At 44.0% G+C, this 25,067-nt stretch overlaps 2 protein-coding genes across 2 annotated transcripts; both read left to right on the forward strand.

Annotated features, from left to right (window-relative positions):
• The first annotated feature begins 452 nt into the window (after window positions 1-452).
• Window positions 453-5,665, forward strand: CASP14 (caspase 14). The gene is made up of 7 exons (XM_090289804.1): window positions 453-656; window positions 2,182-2,252; window positions 3,122-3,271; window positions 3,364-3,589; window positions 3,749-3,865; window positions 4,047-4,150; window positions 4,620-5,665. The coding sequence occupies exons 2-7, from the start codon at window positions 2,226-2,228 to the stop codon at window positions 4,722-4,724; spliced, it is 729 nt and encodes a 242-aa protein (XP_090145930.1). The 5' UTR covers window positions 453-656; window positions 2,182-2,225; the 3' UTR covers window positions 4,725-5,665.
• A 14,562-nt stretch (window positions 5,666-20,227) lies between these two features.
• On the forward strand, window positions 20,228-21,205 carry OR1I1 (olfactory receptor family 1 subfamily I member 1). The gene is given in 1 exon segment (XM_090290081.1): window positions 20,228-21,205. A coding segment is annotated over 1 exon segment (942 nt). The 5' UTR covers window positions 20,228-20,263.
• Window positions 21,206-25,067: the final 3,862 nt, after the last annotated feature.

Genomic DNA, 25,067 nt, shown 5'->3' on the forward strand with positions numbered 1-25,067 from the left:
GGCACTCGCTGGGGCTGAACCCTCCTGGATCTGAATGCCAACTGTGCCAATTGCTGGTTGAGTGACCTTGGGCAGTTATTTTACCTCTATGAGTCTCGGTCTTCTTTTCTTCAGACTCAGATTAAGCAATGCTGATCTTCTGGGGCTGCTGAATATTCAGTGAGGTAATAAACAAATGAAGCTGGCATTATCTGCACAGTTGAATGTGGAAGAGATGGAAGTGGGTGTGATGATGGAAATGATGGATTGAGGCTGGCCAGAGGAGCTGGGCCTGGGCTGCTTTGTGGGAAGCTGGTGTAAAAGCTCTAGCCGGTGTGGGTGCTCTGCCTCAGCCTCCTCAGACAGGGGGTGTTGCCTGAGCTTTGCCATCACCCATTCCGTGGGTGTTTGGCTTCATTTCTTCATCAAGGGTGTGTCCCTCCCGTCATGAAGTTTCTCGAGCGACAGATGATTTAGGCACAACCAATAAAGGCCCAGACAGCTGTGCTGCCCAATTCAGACAGGCCTTTCTGGAGAAACCTGGGAAGATTCTGTGCTGTCAGCCCTTCCTGCGAGGTCAACACGTGAGCCAGATCCTTCTTTGGTGCCCAGCCCTGTTGGCAGCTAGGAGAGTGGGGAGACGGCCTGGCTTTAAGGAGCAGCTACTTCTACAGACAGTAAGTAACTTGGCACATGCTGGTCTCTTGGTCTCTCTCTCTCTCTCCCCTTCTCCCCTTCTCACTGCATGAATGCATATTCTGGCCAGTTTTCAACCCATCCATCCATCCACCCATTGTTTCTTTTATTTGTTTACTTAACAAATTCTCCCCAACACCCCCTCTGTGCCCACTCCCACACTGATGTCTCTGATGGAGACTTTAGACTTTTAGTCCCTTTAACTGAGCTGCCAGCTCAACCACGAGACTAAGAATCAAAAGCACTACTGTCATGCAAGTCTAAAGGGACAGAGCTGTGGGAGTCCAGAGAAGGGAGAGGCAACTTCCGGGGGCCTAACAGGGATCATTAAAACTACCTTGCTTTCTCTGACTGTAAAGCATCTAGTGCTCTTTCAAGGTTCTTTCAGGTAGGAAAGCAGAGAAGAAGCCAAGGCAGGACTTGATTCTTGTTTATCCGGCTCCAGAATCCATGCTCCTTCTATCTGTATACTTTCTCTCCCTCACAGTATTTGACTTCCCTTTCCTTACAGCACTGGCCTCATCGTGTGTGTGTGTGTGTGCATGTGCGTGTGTGTATGTGTATGTGCATGAGCACATGCATGTGTTTGTGTATATGCACAAGAGAAAGAGAGTGAAAGAGATTTCATGTTCATTTCTGTCATAGACTAGAGCTACATAAGGGCCAGGAGCATGTCTGTCTCATATAATGTGTAATATTTTTGGTGTGTAACTCAAAACAGACACCCAGAAGATATTTGCTAGACAGATAGATATATAGGTGATTTGGTGGATAAGTGGATGGATGGATGGATGGATCAATGAATGGATCAATGGATGGATCAAAGGATGAGTTGATGGATCAATGGATAGATTGATGAGTGGATAGATAAGTGGATGGTAGGGAAAGAAATAGCAGACACGATGCCACCCAAATTGGCAAAGAAGGGTCTTGACTGGCAAAGAAGTGTAAGAAAAGGCAAGGAGGTGAGAAAACACCAAGAATATGACAAAAGTCATTCTGTTCAGCCAGAAAATAGAACAGGATTCAGATGAGAATGAAGAACTTAAAGGTTCAGGCTCAAGGCAGAAGGAGGGAGTGTTTCAAAGTACATAGTATTCTCCATTTCAATGATCTTCTCATTTTAAACCCAGCCCTGAAGCATCTCCTTATGGATGTCTCTTCAACCAGTCAACTCCTGGGTGGCAAAGAGGAATGTATGGGGCCACCCGCCCTGTTTATCAGTCCAGTAATGCGTTCAGTCTGTCACAGGCTGGCAAGTGCCCTGGGGGAGGGATAGGGAAGTTTCCAGAGGGGTGGCATTGTGGGGTGGGCCTAGCAAGAGTTCTGGAGACATTCAGGGGTGGAAAACAACCACTGAGCATCACATGAGAGAGGACACACTCCATGGACTGTTATCTCTTGCTCCGCTTTGACCATGAAATATGTTCTCAAAAATCCAGGTGTACAAACTAGTCTGTAACCTGAGGCAGAGGGGCTTTAACCTCTCTTCTCTCAAACCCCCAGGATCAGCCAAGGCTGCGGAGAATCGACTCAGAATCAGAGAAGACATGAGCGGCCCTCAGCCTTTGGAGGAGGTGGGCCGGTGCAGGTTGGGGGAGAGGGGTGGGAGCATCTGAGGAGAAGGGAGGTGACGAGCTTAATGTTTCAGAGACAGCAGAGAGAATAAAAAAATTATGACCTGAATTCAGAACTAGAAGGTGCTTTGTCATCATTCAAATGGAGAAAAAGACTCAGAAATAGAACCCAAGTCCAGAGTGGAGGGCAACCCTGTTATATCTCTCTCAAGTGTCCTGCTTATCTTCTGAAAAGAAATTTTGACCCAAACATCCTCCTTCCTCAGATAGAATAAGATAGGATCTCAGTATTAGCTTCAGAAATCCTGAGATCTCTGCAAGTGAGAAAGTAATACTCAGGATGAAGAGAGGCCACCAAGTGTGACAATGGGAGGGGATCTTCAAAATCCTTCACACACACACACTCATTGTCTATGTTTGTAAACTGAGGCTCAGATAGGAGGAGTGACTTGCCCAGGTTCATACAGGACTAAAACAGAGCTGGACCCCTGGAAGGAAACTAGGTTTTTGGTAGTGAGCACAGAATATAGTACACAGAAACAGAATTATAATGTTGTACACTTGAAATGTATATAATTTTATTAACAAATGTTACCTCAGTAGGTTTAATAAAAAATAAAGGATTCCCAGTCAAATTAAAATTTCACATCAACAACAAATAATCTTATAGTATAAATATATCCCATGAAATCTTAGGGACATACTTACACTAAAAATCTTTTTTTTTTTAAATTCATCTGAAATGTGAGTATAACTAGGCCTCTGGTATTTTACCCAGAAACACTAACCCCAGGCTTGTTTAGACCACATCTCCTGCTTCTCCTAGATCTCCCTACTCTTCTGATGATTTTTGTCATCTCTTGGCCCAGGAGGCATATGACATGTCAGGCGCCCGCCTAGCCCTGACACTGTGTGTCACCAAAGCCCGCGAAGGTTCAGAGGCAGACCTAGTGGCCTTGGAACGCATGTTCCAACAGCTGCGATTTGAAAGCACCATAAAGAGAGACCCCACCGCCCAGGTACTGTGCAGCCACTCAGGCTAATGGAGGAAGGGCTGGACCTGAAGGAGCTCCAGGGATGCACCTGAGTCTGGCCATTCCTCTTGCTCTAGCAATTCCAGGAAGAAATAGAAAAATTCCAGCAGGCCATCGATGCCCGGGAAGACTTCGTCAGCTGTGCTTTCGTGGTGCTCATGGCACATGGGCTAGAAGGTCACCTCAAAGGGACGGATGAGCAAATGGTTGAGCTGGAGAACCTCTTCGAGGTTCTGAATAACAAGAACTGCCAGGCCCTGCGAGCCAAGCCTAAGGTGTACATCGTGCAGGCCTGTCGAGGAGGTGAGAGCAGAGCCGAGAACCCAGAGCTTGTGGTCTTGATCCAGCCCTATCCCGGATCTAGAGCCCCAGCTAAGTCTTGGGTTACTAATCTGTCTGATGCCCTTTTCCCTTCCCCAGCTTTTTCTCTGACTTTGACTTTGTTTCTTCTTGGTGTTTCAGAACAAAGGGACCCCGGTGAAACAGTAGGTGGAGGCAATATTGAGATGATCACAAAAGAGAGTCTCCAAACCATCCCCACATACACGGACGCCCTCCATGTCTATTCCACTGTGGGAGGTATGAGCTCCCAGCTGAACCAAGGTGGCCTCTGCTCCCCGCCCCCGCCTCACCCACCACTTCTGACCCCTGGAGATATTCCTCTATGACCCACCCTATCCCAGGCCTTCTTACACCCCACATACCCCTCCCTCCCACTCCCAGTGAAGCTCCCCTGAGCCCACTTCTCTGCAATCCCTAGGGTACCTTTCCTACAGACATGACAAAGAAGGCTCCTGCTTTATCCAGACCCTGGTTGATGTGTTCACGAATAGGAAAGGACCCATCCTGGATCTTCTGACAGAGGTATCTGGAATCCCCACCCAGCCAGAGCAGGGAGCAAGCAGAGTGGGCTGAGCCTCTTCCAAACCTGCATTTTGCCCTTCCCTGCTCCCAGCCCCAAATCCAACCCAGGTTCCAACCCAGAAACGAGGATGCCCGTCTCCTAGGGATGACTTCCCCTTTCCAGGAAACTCCAAAGCCCACAATATGTGAGATCATTTAGATAAAATACAGATAAATTTCTGTAAACAAAACAAAAATTTCTGTAAAAAGTTATATGGTTATATGCTTTTATGGTGGATTAGAAAAAAACACATATCAAGAATGTCACCTATGATCCCATAGAGATGATGACATAGGACGGGACAGTAAAAGCTGCCCATCTGAGGACAGGGATACTCACCTGCTTTCTTCTCTAACCTTCTCCCCATAAGCCCATTACACTGACTCCCCCAGGGGCCCAGCCCCAAGCTGACCACACATGTTGCTGCAGGTAACCCGGCGGATGGCAGACGCAGAGCTGGTTCAGGAAGGGGAAGCGAGGAAAGTGAACCCCGAAGTCGAAAGCACCCTTCGGAAACCACTCTATCTGCAGTAGAAGTAGAAAGGAAAGTGGGGGGCTTCCTTTCAGGTGCTCTCTCTGCCCCTCAGATGTTTAAAGGCAGCTCTCCCTACTCCCTCAAAATCTTTTCTCCCTTAAGCCAGATGGTACTCAGTCCTTTCTTCACATCCCTTTATGCAGGGCCCACCTTCAATCTGTCCCTGTCCTTCTTAAAGCAATTCTAAGCACAAAGCATGATGGTAGCAATAACATCACCCTCCTCAGGCTCAACTCTTTACCTCTATTAATGCAGCCTAAGAGGGTAATCACTCGTCCCACTTCCTGCTCCTATGCTTATTGGAAACCCTCTCCATCTTCTATGAATCACATTGATACAAATGTAACCGGATAAAGCTCAAGATTTTTTGCTAATAAACCAATGCCCACTCACCACCCACCATCTCAGTCAAACCTTCACTGGCTCCTAAATCTCACCCAGAGTTATAACCTCTTCCAAAGTCCACATCCATTCCTATCTCCCAGAGATTCCCTCACAATTCCTGAAAATTCAGTGAGGCAAGAAGCGTTCTAAGACCCCTCTTCCTTGGTTAGCAAGCTGGTGCCTTGACACTGTTCTCCTAGTCTGTGGGCTCTCTCTGGCTAATGGAGGTGACTCCTTCTTTTCTGGATCTCTCCCTCCTAATTAACAGCCCCCACCACCACCGCTAGGCCCTGGACTCTGCTCACTCTCCACAGGCTCCATCCATTCATCAATTCTCACAGTTTCAACTTTCACCACTCTGAATCAGAGCATGCTGGAACTACCTCAAATCCCCTAGTGTCACCCCATTGCTGGTAGACAATGTGACAGAGGCTCAGAGAGGTTCCATGACTTGTTAAAGGCCACACAGCAAGTCAAGGGCAGAATCAAGGTCTGGCTTCATCCCCAGACCCTTTTCCACTGCCTGTTAAGTCTCTTTTGTTTTGTTTTGTTTTGTTTTGTTTTTTCTTGTTAAAATGATTATTTTTTTATTTTTTACTCATTTTTTAATTAATTTATTGTTTTTCTATTACAGTTGTCCCATTTTTCCCACATTGCTTTCCCCTGTCCCACCCATTCGATCCCCTAGCCCACAGTCAATCCCCACCCCGTTGTCCATGTCCATGGGTCATTTATACTAGTTCCTTGACTAGACTCTTCCCCTTCTTTTCCCCCTTCTCCCCCTCTCTCCTCCCCTCTGGTCACTGTCAGTCTGTACCTCTGGTTCTACCCTGTTAAGTCTTGATCCATTAGAAAACTTTTCTAATTAGAGCTACCACCTGATAAAAAGTCCCCCCTACCCTGGAGATTGGAGCTCCCTGGAAGACTTCTAGAAATCCTTGATAACCAGCATTCGAGGTTACCTCCATGGAATTCCAGCACTGGGCTGAAAGCTGGATCAGACGCACTGCCTTCCAAGTCTGAGATGCACATCTCTTATCTCCAGCCCAGACCTTTCCTATGGAAATCACCTATGGCCATATCTGCCATCACTGAAAACTCATGGTTAAAAATGAGTCTTTTCTTCTTGGTCCATCCTCCAGCTGCTCCCTGTCACCCTCAACCTCAGACCCCAGGTTCAGAAACCTGCAGTTATCTATGACACCCTTCTTCTTGCAACCTTCCTATGTCACCAGCCACCATGCCCAGCCCATCCTGACTTGGAAACACTTCTCATATCTGTCTTCTCTTCCCCAACATGTCACTCCCAAGGTGCAGGTCCCATGCTCATATGTTTCTACCTTTGCATCAGCCTCCTTCCTTGCCTTACCACTTGACCTCCTCACCCCTCCTCTGCCTCCGTACCATCTACAATTCTTGATCTTTCTAGAATATCCAAGAAGACACAATGGCACCCCATCATTTAGAGAACAAGGCCAAACTCCACATCCTGATTTCTCACTCCCTTATAATTCCACCTCCAGCCAGCAATCAGCTAAATTCATCCTACCTCCCCCATCATGAATTCGCTCTTCCAACAAGACTAATGCCCTCTCATTCATCCCTTCCTCTAAGCCTTTGCCATCACCATTTCCCCAAACTGGTGTGCCCTCTCTCTCCCTTCACCCCCTTTCTGCTACCTCCCACCCCTACTTTTTCCAGAAAGCCATTCCTAATAGTCTTTCTAGGTGATTCTGCTCTCTTATCTAGGATGAGACACTAAAAAGTACAATTTCTTGAGAGCAGAGAACAAGTCTTTGATTATCATATTGGGCTTTCAATAAATGGTTGTCAAACTAAAAGTATGTGTTAGGATCTTTCTTGTGAACGTAAACCATGAGGCTGATGTGAAAGGCATTATGGATTTGTTTTCTTTCTCCTGATGCCCAGCTGCCTCCTAGGTGTGTCTCTCATGAACAGAGAATCAGGTGGTCATCCTGTCTTTCATAAAAGCAGATGTGTTAGGAATTTGTAAAGTTACAGGCCACACTTGCATGCCAAGTAGCTGTATTTTACACAATCGTTCCATCCCCAAAATATTCCCAAGGAGGTATCCAGACACATAATTGTAGCTTTTCAGAACCACAAGGGACCTGGGAGATTGACAAGTTACAGGATCACAAAATTTAGCAGGCATGCCTTCTCTCTCTATCTGGGTGCACACTGCAGACATAACTAATCAATCATGTCTTCTTTCCTACTCAACTGGGGTGTAGCCTCAAAGTCTTTCTCCTCATAGCACCCTAAGAAACATAGGCACATCACCCCCAATCCCATTGCACCCCTTCATGAGGGAGCCACTTGTCTAGAGTCACCAAGCTCTAAAGGAATAAGCCCAGGGCTCCTCACCTGTGGCGCAGGATGGCCATGGCAGCAGTCAGGGCTTTATCCACAGGCTGAGGAGCGGTAAGTACACAGGACCAAGCAGATCTGGAGTGACGCATATACTGAGTCTTGTAGACCCACCCATGTGCTAACCTGTGCTCCAAACACCCAAAGATTTTGGACTCTCCAAATGCAGAAGTCAGCAAATGACCCACTCACCCAACCCAGCCTCAGCCTGTTTATATAAATAAAGCTTTATTAGCACACAGTCACATTCATTCATTTACATATTATCAATGGCTCCTCACACCCTAAAACAAACAGCATATGGCCTGCAAAGCTGAAAAGAGTTACTATCTGCCCTTGACAGAAAAATGTACCAACTCTTTCCCTAATATTTTTCCAACAAATGCTCATTTTGCTTAAGTCACCAGATTGGCTCACCACCAAGAGCCATACCCGATTCAACAGGCAATGCAGTGCTGAAATCCATGGCTTAATTCTTCCAGACCCCTGAGTAAGGGTTTCTCTCAGTTATTTAGTAAGGATTTAAAATTTTATCCTGAATGTTCATTTTTAGGCATCAGGGGCAGATGCAGAACCTGTACAATTGGTGTGGGAGTCCCTCCTTAAGAGAAATACAAAAATACCAACACAGAGCTGGTACAGCACCCTGAGCACACTGCCAGGTCTCTCCCGGGGCCTTGGAGGGGCCCAGCAATGGGGTCCCTATAAAGCTCATGCTGTGATTACTTCACAACTTCTGTTCTCCAAGTCATTCTCCAACTACAGCAGACGTCACTTTCAAATGAAAATCTGGCCCTGGCCAGGTGTCTTGGTTGGCTGGAGCGTCATCCTGTGCGCCAAAGTGTTGCTGGTATGGGAGGCAACCCATCTATTTTTCTCTCACATCAATGTTCCTCCCTCTTTCTCTCTCTCTCTCTCTCTCTCTCTCTCTCTCTCTCTGTCTCTCCCTTTGTCTCTCTCTTAAATCAATAGAACATATCCTCAGGTGAGAATTTTTTTTTAAGTGATAAAATGAAAATTCGACCTGCTGTGCAACTTCTTAAAACCTTTCACTGCTCCTTAGATAAGGAAAAAAGTCTTAACTTGACCTCCAGCTCCCACTATTCTCATCTCTACCCCTTCACACTCATAGATGAAAACACCTTCGAAATAGATAGTGTTGGTTGCACATCACAAATGTCATTAATTCCACTGAATTGTACACTTCAAAATTGTTAACACAGAAAATTTTATATTGTACATATTTTATCACAATTTCTTAAAATTAATACCATGCCCTGGATGGTGTGGCTCAGTGAATTGAGTGCCGGCCTGCAAACCAAATGGTTGCCGATTTGATTCCCAGTCAGAGCGCAAACCTGGGTTGCAGTTGGGGGTGTGTGAGGGGCAACCACACATTGATGTTTCTCTCCCTCTCTTTCTCCTTTCCTTCCCCTCTCTCTAAAAACAAATCAATAAAAATTTTTAAAAATAAAATAAATAATGTACCATACCAAAAAACAATGAACTGTACATTAACCAGATGAAGGAAGTTAACCTCACCAGATATGTCATGTGGATTTCATGTATCCCCTGATATGATGTAGTTAAATGTGAGGTAACCAAGTATGATGTAATGTGATCCACCCTTGAAGTATCCTTTCCAAACAGGTATTTTAAAGCTTTGTTGACATAAAATTTACATACCATACAGTTTACCCATTTATAGCATACAATTCTTTTTTTTTTTTTTTTTTTTGGTATGTGACATTATTAATTTTCTTAATAATCAGAATAAAAACATCAGATAAACCCAGAATGGTTGACAGGTAATTGTACCTGGCCAGTCCTCCACAAGACTGTCAAGGTCATGAAAAGAAGGAAAGCTTGTGAGAAATTATCCCAAAATGAAGGAAACTGGGAGACACGACAGTTCAGTGCATGAGGTTCCTGGGGTTGGAGGTTGGAACGGGAAGAAGGCAATAACAGGAAAACTGGTAAAATCTAAAGTCTAAAATTTAGTTTTTAGAAAATAAATACATGGAATGTTTTCTTCCTAAGATTCCATAACCCATTCTAACAAAGAAGAAACATCAAACAAACCTAAATTAAGGGACACTCTAATATGGGACCAGTACTCTTGAAAACTATCAAGGTCATGATGAACAAAGACAAGACAGAGAAACTGTCAGAAATAAGAGGAGACAAAAATGCAACATGGTATCCTGCATTGGATCCTGGAACAGAAAAAGGACTTTTGTGGGTAAACTGGTAAACTCTGAAGTCCAGAGTTTAGCTAAAGAGTACTGTGTCCCGGTTTTTATTGTGAGCGTTTCTCACACTTACCATGAACAACAGAGAAGGAAAACTCTGATTCCAAAAAACCTCCGCTGCCTTGCGGCATACCTCTTCAGGGGAAAGGCTAAGGGAGTAAACCCCGACAGAAAATCCGGAGCCGGAGTCCCTAAGGCGGTTTGACGTTGTAGTCAACACCGGCAACTCCTGCGGCGCACCTGAAGCCAAGCTGTATTGACTCCGTCTTTCCCTTGGACCCTTCAGCTGCGAAGAGAGGGGGGGTCTGCTGCATGGGCAACAGCAGACCCTCCATATCACCCTGCCCAGGCTCTGTAGCTTCAGCTTCACTGGAGAGGACACTCCAGCGTCATCGCAAGATGTCGATTCAACACGGGAGGAGACAGATACCGTGTCACTCCCGAGTCGGACTGCACAGCCATTCTCGGCGGTGCAGATAGACTCTTGAGAAGCTACACCATCGTCTCTCGAGACGGACGGCTGCCGACGACTGTGTCAATGTGAGTTTTCACAAATGTACCCTGGTTAAGTAAGATGTGAATAGCACAGGAATAGAACAGGAACTCTATTATTTTTGCAACTTTTCTGTAAATCTAACAGTATTCAAAAATAGAGTTTATTAAAAAAAACTAATATAATAACTAGGGTAGTCTGTTTCCCTGACTCAGCCCTGATTGCTCCAGGTATAATTCTTATGGGTTTTAAAATAGGGGAAGTAGATCTACAGTATCTGATATATGTAAATGAACTTTTCAGGTTTAATCTGTCGCTATTCGAATACAATGTAATTTCTCAAGCATAATAAAAGATTGGCAAATCAATGTTCCTTTTAGCATTTCAACATTTTTCCAGTTTCATTGAAATATATTTTGACGTATAGCACTGTATAAATTTAAGGTGTACTGCATAATAATTTGATTTACATATGTTGTGAAATGATTACCACAGTAAGTTTAATTAACATTCATCATCTCATAATGCATACCAAAAAAAAGAAATAAAAAGAAATAAATGTGTTTTTTTTTCTTTTGATGAAAATTCTTACAATCTACTTTCTTAGCAACTTTCAAATATCCCAGATGCACTGTCTAGTGTGGTCACTATGCTGTACATTACATCCCAAGTTCTTCCTTGTCTTATAACTGAAAGGTTGTACCTTTTGACCACCTTCCTCCAATTTCTGCTCTCCCAACACTCCATCTCTGGTAACCAAAATCTGATTTCTTTGAGTTTGGTTTGGTTTTGCTTTTGCTTTTGCTTTGCTTTGTGTTTTGTTTTGGATTTCACATATAAGTGAGATCGTGTTAAATCTTGACATTATTCTTGAGAAGAAGTTAGATTTTATTCCCCCTAATGCTTGGGGTTAGAATACTGTTTTGTAAAGATGAAGTATCATTCAACCACTCTACACATCCAGGATGGGTTTACCTCTTTAAGGCAACACACCTATTCCTTTGGACAGGCTGAGGAGAGGGGAGGATTGGAAGAGACTAGGGAACAGATATTGAGCATTTCCTGTCCACACCCAATATTTTCCTATTCTGTAAAAGAGGGTGAAACCAGCGTCGGTGGGAAAACTGAATGAATGACCCGCCCATCTGAACCACAGAATTAAAGAATGCTTGCACACCCAGAAGACACACCCTTGGTTTTTCATGTGGACTGTGCATGAATCCAAATGGGGTTTCTGTATCTGTTTCCCAAACTCGGTCTTTTGCATGCTCCTTCATCCATATCTACATATCCCTATATTATTATTTCACTGATTTTTTTTTATTTAAAGCAATTCTATTTTTTATTTAAAAGGAAACTATTATCCATACTATGCAATATTATTTGGCATTAAGAAGGAATGAATAGTCAATATAGGCTGCAGCATGGATGAGCTTTGAAAATATAATGCTAAGTGGAAAAAGTCACATGTTATAGCATTACATTTATATGAAAGGTCCAGTATAGGCAAATCAAAGGGACAGAAGGCACATCAGTGGTTGGAGGGGTGAGAGGGAGAGAGGAAAGCAGAGTGACTGCTTAATAGGTATGAGATTTCCTTTTGGGGTGATGAAGAAGTTCTAAAATTGAATATTGGAGCTGGTTACACAACTCTTTAAATATACTGAAGACCATTGAGGTGTATACTTTCAAAGACCATTGAGATTTTATGGTGTGTGAATTATATATTAGTCAAGTTATTTAAAAATGAAAGTTACCTATTATAATAGTCAGTATCACTTGTCATAAATAAGAGATAAGCATATAACTTAAAATATGCAATACAAATTTTAAATGTTCATATTAGAGCCACCAAAAGTCATCTCAATGTGCCACCAACATGAGTTCCACATGCTGCCTCTCGATACCATGACCAGCATCCTGGTCTTCGCCTCCACGCGCACAAAGACAAGCATTTCTCTGAGAGCAGAATTGCTGTCAAAGCCAAGCGTGTTTTTAGTTTTGATAGATGTGTTCACTCATTCATTACACTAGAAGAACTTACCAAGCCCTACCAAATCCTGAACACTCTTCTGGTACTGGAGATAGCATGATTGACAAAGCTCCTGATCTCACAGAACTTACATTCTGGTGGGAAGACTGGCAGTAAACAAATAAATAACATAATAATGTGATTTTTATCATATAATATTACTTTCAGTAGTGCTGAGTACAATGGGGAAAAAGAAGGTATTGCAAGGGGTTAAAGAATCTTGGGGGAAAGATACCTTTAATTATGGTAAAATAAACATAAAATAACATGTATCACTTTAATAATTTTTAAAGGGTATAATTTAATGACATTTAGTACATTCACAATGTTGTGCAACCATAAACTATATTTAGTTCCAGAACATTTTCATCACACCAAAAGGAAATGCCCTGCCTGCATGGATGGTCAGGGGGGGTAATATTTGAGCAGAAATCCATCTAAAGGAAAAACAAGCAAGAACTACGTGAAGATCTACTTATCTTTGCATGTGACCTTCACCTCTGTACTAATATTTTGTTCATATTTTTCTTTCAAGCAATTCTTTTTATTACCCAGAAGTTAATTCTTATCCATATAATGGAATATTATTTGGCAATTAAAAAAAAAGAACAGCCATGGCTGGTGTGGCTTAGTTTGTTGGAGTCTCATCTCCTACACCAGAAGGTTGTTGGTCCCATTCCAAGTCAGAGCACATACCTAGATCGTGGGTTCGATCCCCAGTTGGGGGGTGTATAGGAGGCAACCAATCAATGTTTCTCTCTCTCTCTCCTTTTCCCTCTCTCTAAAAATCAATGAACATGTCCTTGAATGAGAATTAAAATTAAAAAAAAAGAACAAAGTACTGGTTAATGCTGTAGTGTGAATAAGCCTTGAAAACATTATGCTCTTAAATGAGAGACCACTGTTTGTGGCTTTGTGGGGGTGGATATAGGGACCCACAGGCAAAGGTATTGAGGAGGCAAATTTGAACTTAACCTCAGGGAGAACGTCTCCACTGTAAAGACTCCCCCAGACCTCACACCTAACGACCTCCGCCACCGACCCCCATCCATGAGGCTGTCTGAGCAGAGCTTCCCCACAACAACCCCCAAAGGACAGTCCCCAAAAGAGGTCATCATACAAACCTCAGGGAAGCACATAAGAAAGCCAGAGAAATGCAAATTCCACTGGCATTGAAGGAGCCCGCTAGTGAAACTCAGGTGGTGGTATAAGTTGTTGTAACCTTTGGGAAGCACTGCCTTTGTCAAGAGCTCAATTCAAAATAGCTTAAACAAGTCATATTGTACAGCAGTGAAAAGAGATGAAATACTGCTGAACACAACTAGAATGAATCTCACAAATACAATACTAGGTCAAAGGCACCAGGAAAAAGTATACATACTATATGACTGGGTTTGAATAAAGTTCAGGAAAAAGCACAACTCATCTATGGTGCTACAAATCAGAAGAGTGGTTGTCTTTGGGGAGACGAGATAGAGAAAGAATGAGGGAGTCATAACAGGGCTTTAGGGTGCTAAGGAGACAGAGAAGAGAGAGACCATATCTATAGTTTTGTATATAATTTATTTTAATTTGTATTTATTGACTTGAGAGAGAGAGAAACATCAATTTGTTGTTCCACTCATTTATGCATTCATTGGTTGGTTTTTTGTATGTGTCCTGACCAGGGATCAAACCTGCAACCTTGGCGTATTAGGATGGCGCTCTAACCAACTGATCCACCTGGCCAGGGCTATATATACTTTCTTATAAGCATATATGAGTATATATATATTTTTTTCTAATAAAGTTAAACATACCCTTTACATATGAGCCAGCATTTGTACTCCTAAAGATATGAAAATGTATGTCCACATAAAAATATACCCGTGAGTGTCCATAGCAGCTTCATCTGTAATAGCAAAAACTGGAGACAATCTTCAATGAATGGCTGGATAAACACACATGGCTCATCCATACCATGGATACTACTCATCCATAAAAAGATTGAACTATTGATACACGCAACATTACTCAGATGGGCCTCAAGAATATTATGCTGAGTGAAAAAAGCCAAACATTGTCAGAAACCTACAAATTGTATGATTCCATTAATATAATATTTTGGAAGTGATGAAACTATAATGTGAAACAATATGTGTACAGAGTATTTATTTTAGCAAAGACTGGAAACACCCATCAATAGAAAATTGGTTACACAAATTATGGCACCATAAACAGAAAATTGACTGCATAGATTTTGGTACTATTTTGTCAATAAAAAGTAAGGAGCTTTAAAAATATTAAGGATATGAAAATATCACCAAGCTAAATTAAGTAAGAAATGCAAGATGTAGAATGTATCCTAGCATGCTACTTTTATGTACAAAAAGCGGGGAGAATAAATGTGTTGTGTGTGTGTGTTTGTTTATAGAGAGTGGAAGTTTACATAAGAAACCATTAACAGGAATTAACCATTGAGGCTCATTTACCTCATATATAAAGAGCTCCTAGAAATTTATTTATTTTTTATTTATGTTTGTTTGTTTGTTTATTTATTTATTTTTAGAGAGGAGGGAAAGGAGAAAGAGAGGGAGAGAAACATCACTGTGTGATTGCCTCTCACTTGCGCCCCCAATTGGGGACCTGACGTGCAACCTAGTCATGTGCCCTGACTGGAAATCGAACCAGCGACACTTGGCTCGCAGACCGATGCTCAATCCACTGAGTATTTATTTTTTAAATGATCAACAGACGGAAAGGGAAATGGGCAAAGGATTGCTAAGAGCTAATAGGGTCAGGGGGAGACATTTCATTATTTCATAGCATGACTCCTTTCTTAACCAAAGTCAGTATTACACATTTAAAAACTTAAATTGTTTTAAGACATCAAAAAGCTAATGGAGCCCTGACCAGCGTGGCTCAGTTGATTGGGCGTCATCCTGCAAAGCAAAGAGTTGCCAGTTCAATTCTTTGTCAGGGCACATGCCTGGGTTGCAGGTTTGGTCTCCTGTTGGGGTGCGTACGAGAGGCAACCAATAGATGTTTCCCTCTCACATCAATTTTTCTCTTCCTTTCTTGCTCCCTAAAAATAAATAAATAAAATCTTCTGTTTAAAAAAAGCTAATGAAGGAAAAGGTAAAAATAGAAGGATTCCAGAAGATACAGAAGCTTCCTGGGGAAACAGAAAGGAGAATCACAACATGAGACCCCAACAGCAAAGAACAAAGCCCACCAAAATAGGTGGGCAAAGTAGAAGAGAGATTCCCTCATTCCCACCCAAAGTGGGTTTGAGAGGGAGTACACTAGGTTAATAAGAGACTGAGCCTTTTTGTGTAGCTGACAGGAAGGCAATTTTAACAAGGACATGGTTCAAAACCCTGGTGCCAGCCAAATATATGGTGATGGAAGATAATTTGACTTTGGGTGGTGGGCACACAATGCAATATACAGAGCATATATCATAGACATGTACACTTGAAACCTATATGACCTTATTAACCAATGTCACTTTAATAAATTTAGTTTTAAAATAACACAGTATAATAATGTAGTATATACTTAAAATTTGCTAAGAGAATAGAGCTCAGGTGTTCTTGCCATTTAAAAAGGTAGCTAACTATATGAGGTGAAGGTTCTGTTAATTAGTTTGATTGTGATTATCACTTCACAATATACATGTATATCAAAACATCACATTGTACACCCAAAATACCTACAACTTTTGTCAATCATACCTCAATAAAACTGAGAGGGAAAAAAACCCATGCCAAATATAGTGCCTGACCTACGGCAGGTGACCAAGAAGTACTTGATAAATTCTTTCATTTAACATACATTTATTGATTGTTTATCGCTTTCCAGGAGACTTCATGGGTGAACCCAACAGTATCGATTCCCTCTCCTCATGGTTCTTCCATTATGATGGAATGAATAAAAGAACATTTCCAATTCAGGCATCTGAATGCCCTAGGAGGTCCAGATCACCCTGCCTGAGAATGACCATAGTTTCAGTCTGAGCTGAGAGGGAATGTTAGGAGGGTGTCCTCGTGAGAGAACCCCATGGGGTGTCCCCACCTCCTCAGCCACTCCATCACCCCAAAGCACACAGATGCTATAGAATACAGGAGTAGGAACAAAGTAATTAATATCTTCCTCCTTAACAAGGAGCCATGGGATTGGAAACCCCCAGAGACCCCAAACAGTAAATATCTTGCTGTGTGCCCTGCTCACCTGCCCCAGGCTGAGGATTGGGAGGGGGCACATGATTTTCCCTCATAGACAGCAAATTCTCCCCAGCCACCAAAGCTGAGTGGGCTTGGCACTGACCTGGTGACCCTCTGGCAGCCCTTGGAGAAAGAGGCTTGCCAAAACCATCCTCTGGATGACACCATCCTGATAAGCCAGTGAGGGATGGAGAAGGGGCATGAACTGGCTGGGGTTGGGGAAGAGGACTCCTTTTCCTTCCTGGATGGCCAGAGAGAGAGGAGTGACCGAATCAATACCATGCCCGCTGAGTAGGCAGAGGCACAGAGGGCAGGCCTTCTGCAGAAGGTCTTATGTCTATGGTTGGGGACACCTGCACACGTGGGAGAGACACTGAACCCTGACTATCAGCTTCCCCAAAAGCAGTGGTTCTCCCAGTGTGGCCCCCAGGCCAACATCAGCAACCCAGGGAGCTTCCTGGAAGTGCTGATTCTCAGGCACCTCTCAGACACTCTGAGGTGGGGTCCAGCTACCTGTAATTTAGCCAGCCCTCTGGGTGACACCCATGTGCGCTCAAGGTTGACAACCACTGCTCTGTGCAACCACAGACTTCACACCAACAACTGAAGACTGTTCACAGCAGTACAGGCAGCCCAGAGAAACCTTAGCGTCACCTGACAAAAACCTCAACCTCAACTCCCAAAATTCTTGAAAAATAACATAAGGCTTTGCTGGCGAACTCTTGAGGTTCCTACCAGGGAGGTTATGCTGCTAACCCCCCAGAGAGCCCGCACTGTGACAGTTCTTTCCGCTCCAGGGGTCCTCATCCAGATAGTTGCCTCTTCTTTACTCTCACAACACCTTAGGATCAGCCAGATAACCTTTTTTTTTTTTTTTAATTCTCACCGGAGGATGTGCCTACTGAATTTAGAGAAAGGGGAAGGGAGAAAGAGAGAGAGGAAGAGAAACGCTGTGTAGGAGAGGAACATTGATTGGTTGTCTCCCATAAGTGCCCCAGCTGGGACCGAATCTGCAACCTCTTGGTGCACTGGACGACGCCCCAAGCAATTGAGCCACCAGGCCAGGGCTGCAATTGTATCATTTAATTAAATGTTATTCAAATGAAAAAAATACAAGGAAAAGAAAGGAGAAAGGGAGGGAGGGAAGAAGAGAGAGGGAAACGTGGTTTTACAAAACCCAGGTTGAATGCTTTTGTTACAGAAACAGGAGAGTCCAAAAATCCCCAGAGTTTGTGGCTGGGGGATGGGGAGAAGGAAGCAGCTTTCAGAACGCCTCTACATGCCTGAGGCTGATGGCCGGTGTCTTTCATTATGTAAATTGCTTTAATGCATCCAAAGCCTCAGGTGGATGGGAGGAGTCTTGAACCAGGTGATGGTATGGAAAGCACACAGAGCCTACCTAAGGTTCTGTGAATGGTCAGAACTATTGGCAACACCCACTGCATCAGAGGACGCAGTCAGGGATATATAGGCAGCTGCAAACACTTTGCGGGGTCGGGGGGCACGCTCTGGGGCTGGTTCCCTCGCTGTTGAGTGTTCACAGAGGTGCTCTGGAGAAGGAGAGGAGATCCACGCGGTTTACAGAAAGAAGACAGTTCGCAAGGAGGCTGAGAATCCACGTGGTCCTGCATTGAGAGCTGGAGGGCACCACAGCACAGAAAGGACCTCGCCAATCAGATTGAGTGATTGGCAGCTGCTGGTAAAGCTGAACTGTGCCTAGGAAGTAGGGAAACGGTGTTTCTGACCCCCTCCCCCTAAAACTGGTTAGGTTTGGTAGAGGGGAGGCAAGGATATGTGTAACTGTTAAATAAACAATTTTTCTTTTCACTCAAATATAATATTCAGAGTTGTGATTTTGGCGGCGGGCAATCGGACCCCTAATTAAAGAGCCCATGGGTTTGTTTTCAATTGGAGCAGCCCATGGGGTTCTGTAACACTTTGGAAAGACATCACTTAAAAATTAAAAACAGTTGCTGTCAAATTAGATGTGAAAACAATTTGGGTGTAAAATAGTAAAAACCCGAAAGGATTCTGCATACCGATTGTTTTGCGAGGATCCCTCATCTCTTGTTCCACGTGAATGAAACAAACGGGAGAGTCGCTAGCAGCCTGTATGCTTGGCGTAGGCAAGAAAGTGGAGACAGATCTGCCATCAATGCATTCACAGTGCGAACAAAGAATAGGAGCCACGTGCTAACCTGACAAGCTCAGAGACTGAAGGTAACCGCACAGGACGGCCTGAGCATGAAGAGTCCTAACTGAAAGCCGGTCCTGTTTTGTAGTCGAGTCCTCAGCCTGTAGCTTCCTTGACAAAGGTCTGTCTTCACCTTAACTGAGCCTGTCTACTGTCTTTCTGCATCTAAGATAATATACCTTTGAAATGCCAGTGATCTCCTCTCCCAGACCCCTCCGGGCACAATGACCCCCCAGAGCAGGAGACCATAGAGCCCCACATTGTTGCCTTGTTCCCCGAATACCATCTCTACGTGCTGTCTGTGTTCATTACCCTGTGCCCACCAATGTGAAAGAAGTGCCTCTTCATTTTCCTCTTTATCCAACCCCAGAGATCTCCCTGCTTTGCTTTCTCCCACCCCTTTCACCTACCACCAGTGGATTTCATGTAACCATCCTTACATCTCCCTCTTTTATTCTAATGCATAAAATAAGGTGCAAAATGACCATTCTCTGGAGCATTGTCTTAATAAGTGGAGACTTGTCTTCCTGGCAATTGGCGTCAGTTTGGCTCAAATAAACTCATAAAAATTCTCTGCAGGTTTAGAAGTTTCTTACATCGACACTACTCAGAAAAATGTTGTGGTCCTCATCAAAACCTGGGGAATAAATTTACATACTTGACTTCAGCTAGAATGTAAAAGGTAGGCCAGTCAGAGAAAGACAAATAGCATATGATCTCACTTAAATGTGGAACCTGATGGACAAAATAAACTGACAAGCAAAACAGAAACAGAGGCATGGATAGATGGAGCATACTGACAGCTGTCAGAGGGGAGAAGGGAGGGGCAACTGAATGAAAGAAGGTGAATGATTAGCCAAAAATACCTATGCATAACACGTAGACACTGACAAGTGTGGCGGGCCAGGGGGTGGGGGTGGGAATGGGACCACCTGCAACAGTGTCAACAATAAAAATAAAGTTAAAAAACATAAGAGGTATATCTGTACACCTTTATCTTCCCACTATTGCAGGATTTTCAACACTGATCCTCATCACCACAAGTGCGAGGGGCCTGCTGTCATGAACACGTGGTAGCAGCTCAGAAATTCAGGGTCCTTTGGAATCAGAGGAGGAGTGTTGTCTTTATGTCCTTAATCATTAACCGAAAATTGGTGCTAAAATGACATCTTGTTGACGGAAGGATGAAAGGGAGGGAGGAGAGAAGAGAGAAAGATAAGGGGAAAGGAAGAGAAGGAAGAAAAGGAGACAGGCAGGTATTCCTTTAAAAACTGGGTTAAGTTTCCGTTTAGGTTTGGTTCCACTTGATCTGGTTTTTACGAATCTTTGCTCCACTGAAGAGACACAAAGACGCTAGTGAGCATTATGTAAGTTGTCTCTGAACAGCTGGGTTACGCCTTTGAGACAGACTGTCAGGTTTGGGCGGTTTTGTTGGGGGGAAGAGAGATCTCCTGTAAGGGTTCCATGGATTTTCACAGAACCCTACAGACCTCCATGGAGAACCAGGGTGCTCAGCTTTGTGTTGCTTCCCTCTTCCGCCCCCCTCCCCATCCCCTTTTTGTTCCTCACAGTAGACGCAGGCTGCTCATGGAACCAGAAAATCAAACAACTGCCTCAGAATTTCTCCTCCTAGGACTCTCAGAAAAAACAGAGTATCACACCCTCCGCTTTGGGCTGTTCCTCTCCATGTACCTGGTCACCGTGTTTGGGAACCTGCTCATCGTCCTGGCCATCAGCTCAGACTCCCACCTCCACACGCCCATGTACTTCTTCCTCTCCAACCTGTCCCTTGTCAATGCCTTTTTCTCATCCGCCACCATCCCCAAGATACTGGCGAACCTCTGATCCCAGAGCCGAGTCATCCCTTTTGTGGGCTGCCTTGCCCAGATGTATGCCTTCCACCTGTTTGGGACCATGGACAGCTTCCTCCTGGCAATGATGGCCACCGACCGGCTTGTGGCCATCATCTACCCTTTGCACTACTCAGTCACCATGAGCCCCTGTGTCTGTGGGATGCTGGTCGGCGGTCTGTGGCTGATCACCAACCTCCAGTCACTCACACACACCTGCCTCATGGCTCAACTGACCTTCTGTGCAGGCTCCGAAATCCCCCACTTCTTCTGTGACCTCATGCCCCTGCTGAAGTTCTCCTCCTCGGACACGCATACCAGCAAGCTGGTAATCTTTGTTTTTGGCATCCTCATGGGTGTCAGCCTGCCCTCGTGCACCCTCCTCTCTTACACCTGCATCTCCCAGGTGATCTGCAAGTAACCGTCTGCTCAGGGCAAGTGGAGAGCCTTCTCCACATGTGGCTCCCACCTCACGGTGGTGTCACTCTTCTGTGGCACCATCTTTGCTGTGTGCTTGCAGCCCGCATCACTTGCCTCCTCCCAGAAGGACAAGGCAGCTGCCCTGATGTGCGGGGTGGTCATCCCCATGCTGAACCCCTTTATCTACAGCCTCAGGAACAAGGACATGAAGGCAGCCCTGAGGAAGCTCCTCAGCATAACAGCCCCCTCTCAGTCCTAGGGCAGAGCAGGTATTGAGCACCCACTCTATTCCAGGGATACAGCTGGGTGCCGGGGAGAATGAGATGCATGCCATCCCTGATCCCCAGGTGTTCAGAGTTTAATGGGGGATAGAGACATGTAAAGAAGTCATTACAACATGACAAATGTGTCACAAGGAGATGAATGAAGAGCTACAGGAACCCAAAGGGAGAGGTACATATTTACCCTTGATTTATCTTCCCTGTGAAGATCACAGTAGCAAGGAAGACTTCCAATTAGCCCTCTCTAAAGTATCAGCCTTACAGGATTGCTCTGTGCATAATATTAGTTAAAATATCAGCTACCCTCCAGTTGATATTGACAAAGACCCAAGTGTATTAGATGGCTACACAGCCATGCTTCTTTAGTGACTTGGGGAAGGAATTTGGTAGTTTCTGATGAGATTAGTTCTCTTTCAATTGGCTTTGGCAGCCACCACATGTCACTGGAGGCCTTGTGGCCATGACCTTGGGTGGGGATCATTGTCATCACCAAACCTTTCATACATTCTCCCCTCCTCCACACTGGATCACAGCAGACCATGACACTCATGGGGATTGTGACTTAGTGGGCCAGAACCGAACCCTAGAATCTGCCTTCTTTGTAAGCTCTTCAGGTGGCCGATGTGGGGAGCCTATGGGCCACAGTTTGAGGACACAGGTGCAAACTAGCTCCAGAGTCCATGTGTTTCCTATGATGTCCATCACCTGACTCCAAACCCATTATAATTCCACAGGCATGATCAGCAACCAGTGGATGGGGTGACCTGGAGGACACGGAGAGGTTGTGTTATGAGTTGTGTCCTCCAAAAAAAAAAAAATATGTCAAAGCCTAACCCCAGGACCTCAGAATGTGATCATGGGTCCTGATCCAGCATGACTGCTGTCCTTATAAGAAGGGAGAATTTGGACATACACACATGCACACACACACAGAGAACACCACATGAAGACAAAGGCAGAGATCAGGGTCATGCTGTTACAATTGCCAGCAGACCACCAGGACAGGCTCAGAGCAGATCCCCTCTCAGAGCTCCCAGAAGGAGCCAATTCTGCCAACAACTTTGATTTCAGACTTCCAGCCTCCAGAACTGTGAGAGAATAAACTTCTATTGTGTAAGTCACCCAGCTTGTGGTGCTGTGTTATTCACCCCTGATCGATGCATGAAGTTAGTTTAGGAAGGGCTAGCATCATGCAAAAGCCATGCCCAGATCCATCCTCTCAAGTTCATGACCTCCTGGGTGTACTGGTTAAGAATCTGGGTTGCAACTGAAAAAAAAAAAAGACTAAGGATTTAAATGCATGAATTCATTTTCTGGGCCTCAGTATAATGACAATAATGATAATAATGTACCTGGCACAGAGCTAAGATTTTATACACATTATCTCATTAAATTTTCAGCAACAACACTACAGGGTAGGTAAGATAACTTATTTTACAGATGACAAAACTGGGGCTTAAAAAGGGAAGTTGCTAATAATTGTAGCCAAGGTTCATATGAAGGACCCACCTCAGAGTCCCAAGTCTTAATGACACACAATATTGTCTAGAATTCAGCACCCCATGAACCAAATCCAGTTTGCAGCCTGTTCTGGTACAGCCTGTGAGCTAAGAATGATCTCTACATTTTTAAATGGTTAGACAAAATTAAAAGAAGACTATCCTGCGACAGATTAAAATTACATAAAATTCTAATTTTAGCACTCATAAATAAAGTTTTATGGCAACACAACCAAGTTCATTTGTTTATATATTACCTATGACTGACTGCTTTCAAGCCACAAGGCAGAGTTGAGTAGTCTCGACAGAGACCCTATGGCATGCAAAGTCTAAAATATTTACTACCTGGCCCTTTACTGAATTTGTTGACCCATTATCTATAGAAAAAGTAAAGCCTGATATTCATGTAGGTCATGAATCAGAAGCATCAACATCAAGGGGAGTTTACTAAAAATGAAGGCTCAGAGGCTATCACTGAACCATAATTTCAATAACGACCCCAGGGGGTTTATATGAGCCTTCAAGTTTGAGGATCACAGGAATAGATGGGGGATGAGCGGGGGCGTGTATATATTTGGGACCCAAAGAGACGATATGATTAGAGATTTGAGAAAACCGGGTCTGAGAGTTTTTTTTCAGTCCCTGCCATGGTCCTGGAGAGAATGGTGACAACCTAAGCCAAACGCTTTTGAAGAATTGCAGCTACAGATTGGGGAAGTGGCCACCAGGTGGCGGTAGTGCCACTTTATTGTACAAAATGGATCTACCACTCTTTTGAGAAACATTTATCCTAGCTGTGAACTGGCCCAGTTCCACACACTTCGGGTGTAATCCGCCCTTGAGAGGGAATAGTATGTGAAAAGTTTCCGTGGTGGGAGGAAGCCTGGGTTTTTCGGAGAAACAACCAACAGTGAGAGGAGAGTGGGACGTGCAAAGGGCTGCGGAGGGTGGCAGGGGTTGGCGCCCACCACCACATTGGTCCACAAAGGTACAGGCCACAGTGGAAGGGGTTAAGCAGGGATATAGAGAGGGCCTCTGCAACAGAACCAACCTGCTAGCCATACCATGAATTAAGGGTCAGAAAGCCTTTTCTGTAAACGTCCAGAGAATAAATATCGTCAGCTTTATGGGTCATACAGTTTCCATCATAATGACTCAGCGCTGGTGTTAAGGATCCGAAGCCACCATAGACACTACATCAAGAAATGGGCATGGCTGAGCACCCGTGAAACTTTACGGACACTGGATCTTGAATTTGATATCATTTTACATGTAATAAGTATAGTCTTTTTTTTTTTTTTTTTTTTTTTACTATTTCATTGAGAAAATGTATTGAAGTCATCAAAAGGATTCAGAAAGATTCACAACTGCTATCTACTTTCTATATGATCTTCTCTCCCAAAATGTAGTGATAGAATATGACATGGAGCTTTTTTAAGAAAGTAAAAAATACTGTAGAAATAGATCTTCTGAAGGTGGTGCCACAGGACCTTTGCATATATTGCTCCCGCTTCCTCACTCCCTCCCAGTGTTAATGCCACCCTGGCTTTGAGATTTCAATGCAAACCCCACTTCCTCAGGGAAGCCTCTCCTCACCCCCATCCTGCCCCAGCAACATCATAGGCCTTAATGCACTCACTATCTCCATTCTCCTCATCACATCAGTGATTTTATATTAATTTGTGTGACTCTTTGATGAATGTGTATTTTGCCCACTTGACTGAGAACTGGGGGCTGAGGCCATGTCCTCATTTATCTTGCCTAGCTGTGCATCCTTACATTTAGTACAGCAGCCACTCAAAATACATTTGTTCAGTGAATGAATAAATGAATGAACTAATGGATGGATGGATGAATAAGGAAGCAGCATAATTGAATGCCAGATGAGGTGACTGAGGTAGGCTGGATTGGAACAGATATGTCAAAGTTAAGTTGCTCTGGTATGTGATGTAAATTCTTCCTCTGCTCCCCAACATTCAGTAAAGCCTATTGTATACCCAAGAACCTTGGTGAAATCAAGGAGAGAAGCAGGAACAGTGAGCTCACAGAGCTATTTAATTCAGCAGTAACAGGAGGCCATGAGAAAATAATCATCGAGGGATTTTCCAAAACCTCAGTGAAGCTGTTGGAATGGGTTTGAGCCAATTCTACCTGGGTCTGAAGCAGCAAAGTGGCACTGGCCAGTGTTTGAGTGCAATAATACTTCTTTCTCTCCATATGGAATTTCATTGGGTGACTCAAAGCAATTTTGGAGATTCAGACATTGCAGCTCAAAGAGGGAAACTGACTATCACAAGGCCACATGCTGGATTTGGGAGAGGGATTCCAATCTGGCCTAGTG

The sequence above is a fragment of the Furipterus horrens genome, unplaced genomic scaffold, assembly GCF_987537825.1.
Source record: "Furipterus horrens unplaced genomic scaffold, mFurHor1.1.pri manual_scaffold_10, whole genome shotgun sequence".
Classification (NCBI taxonomy): Eukaryota; Metazoa; Chordata; class Mammalia; order Chiroptera; family Furipteridae; genus Furipterus; species Furipterus horrens.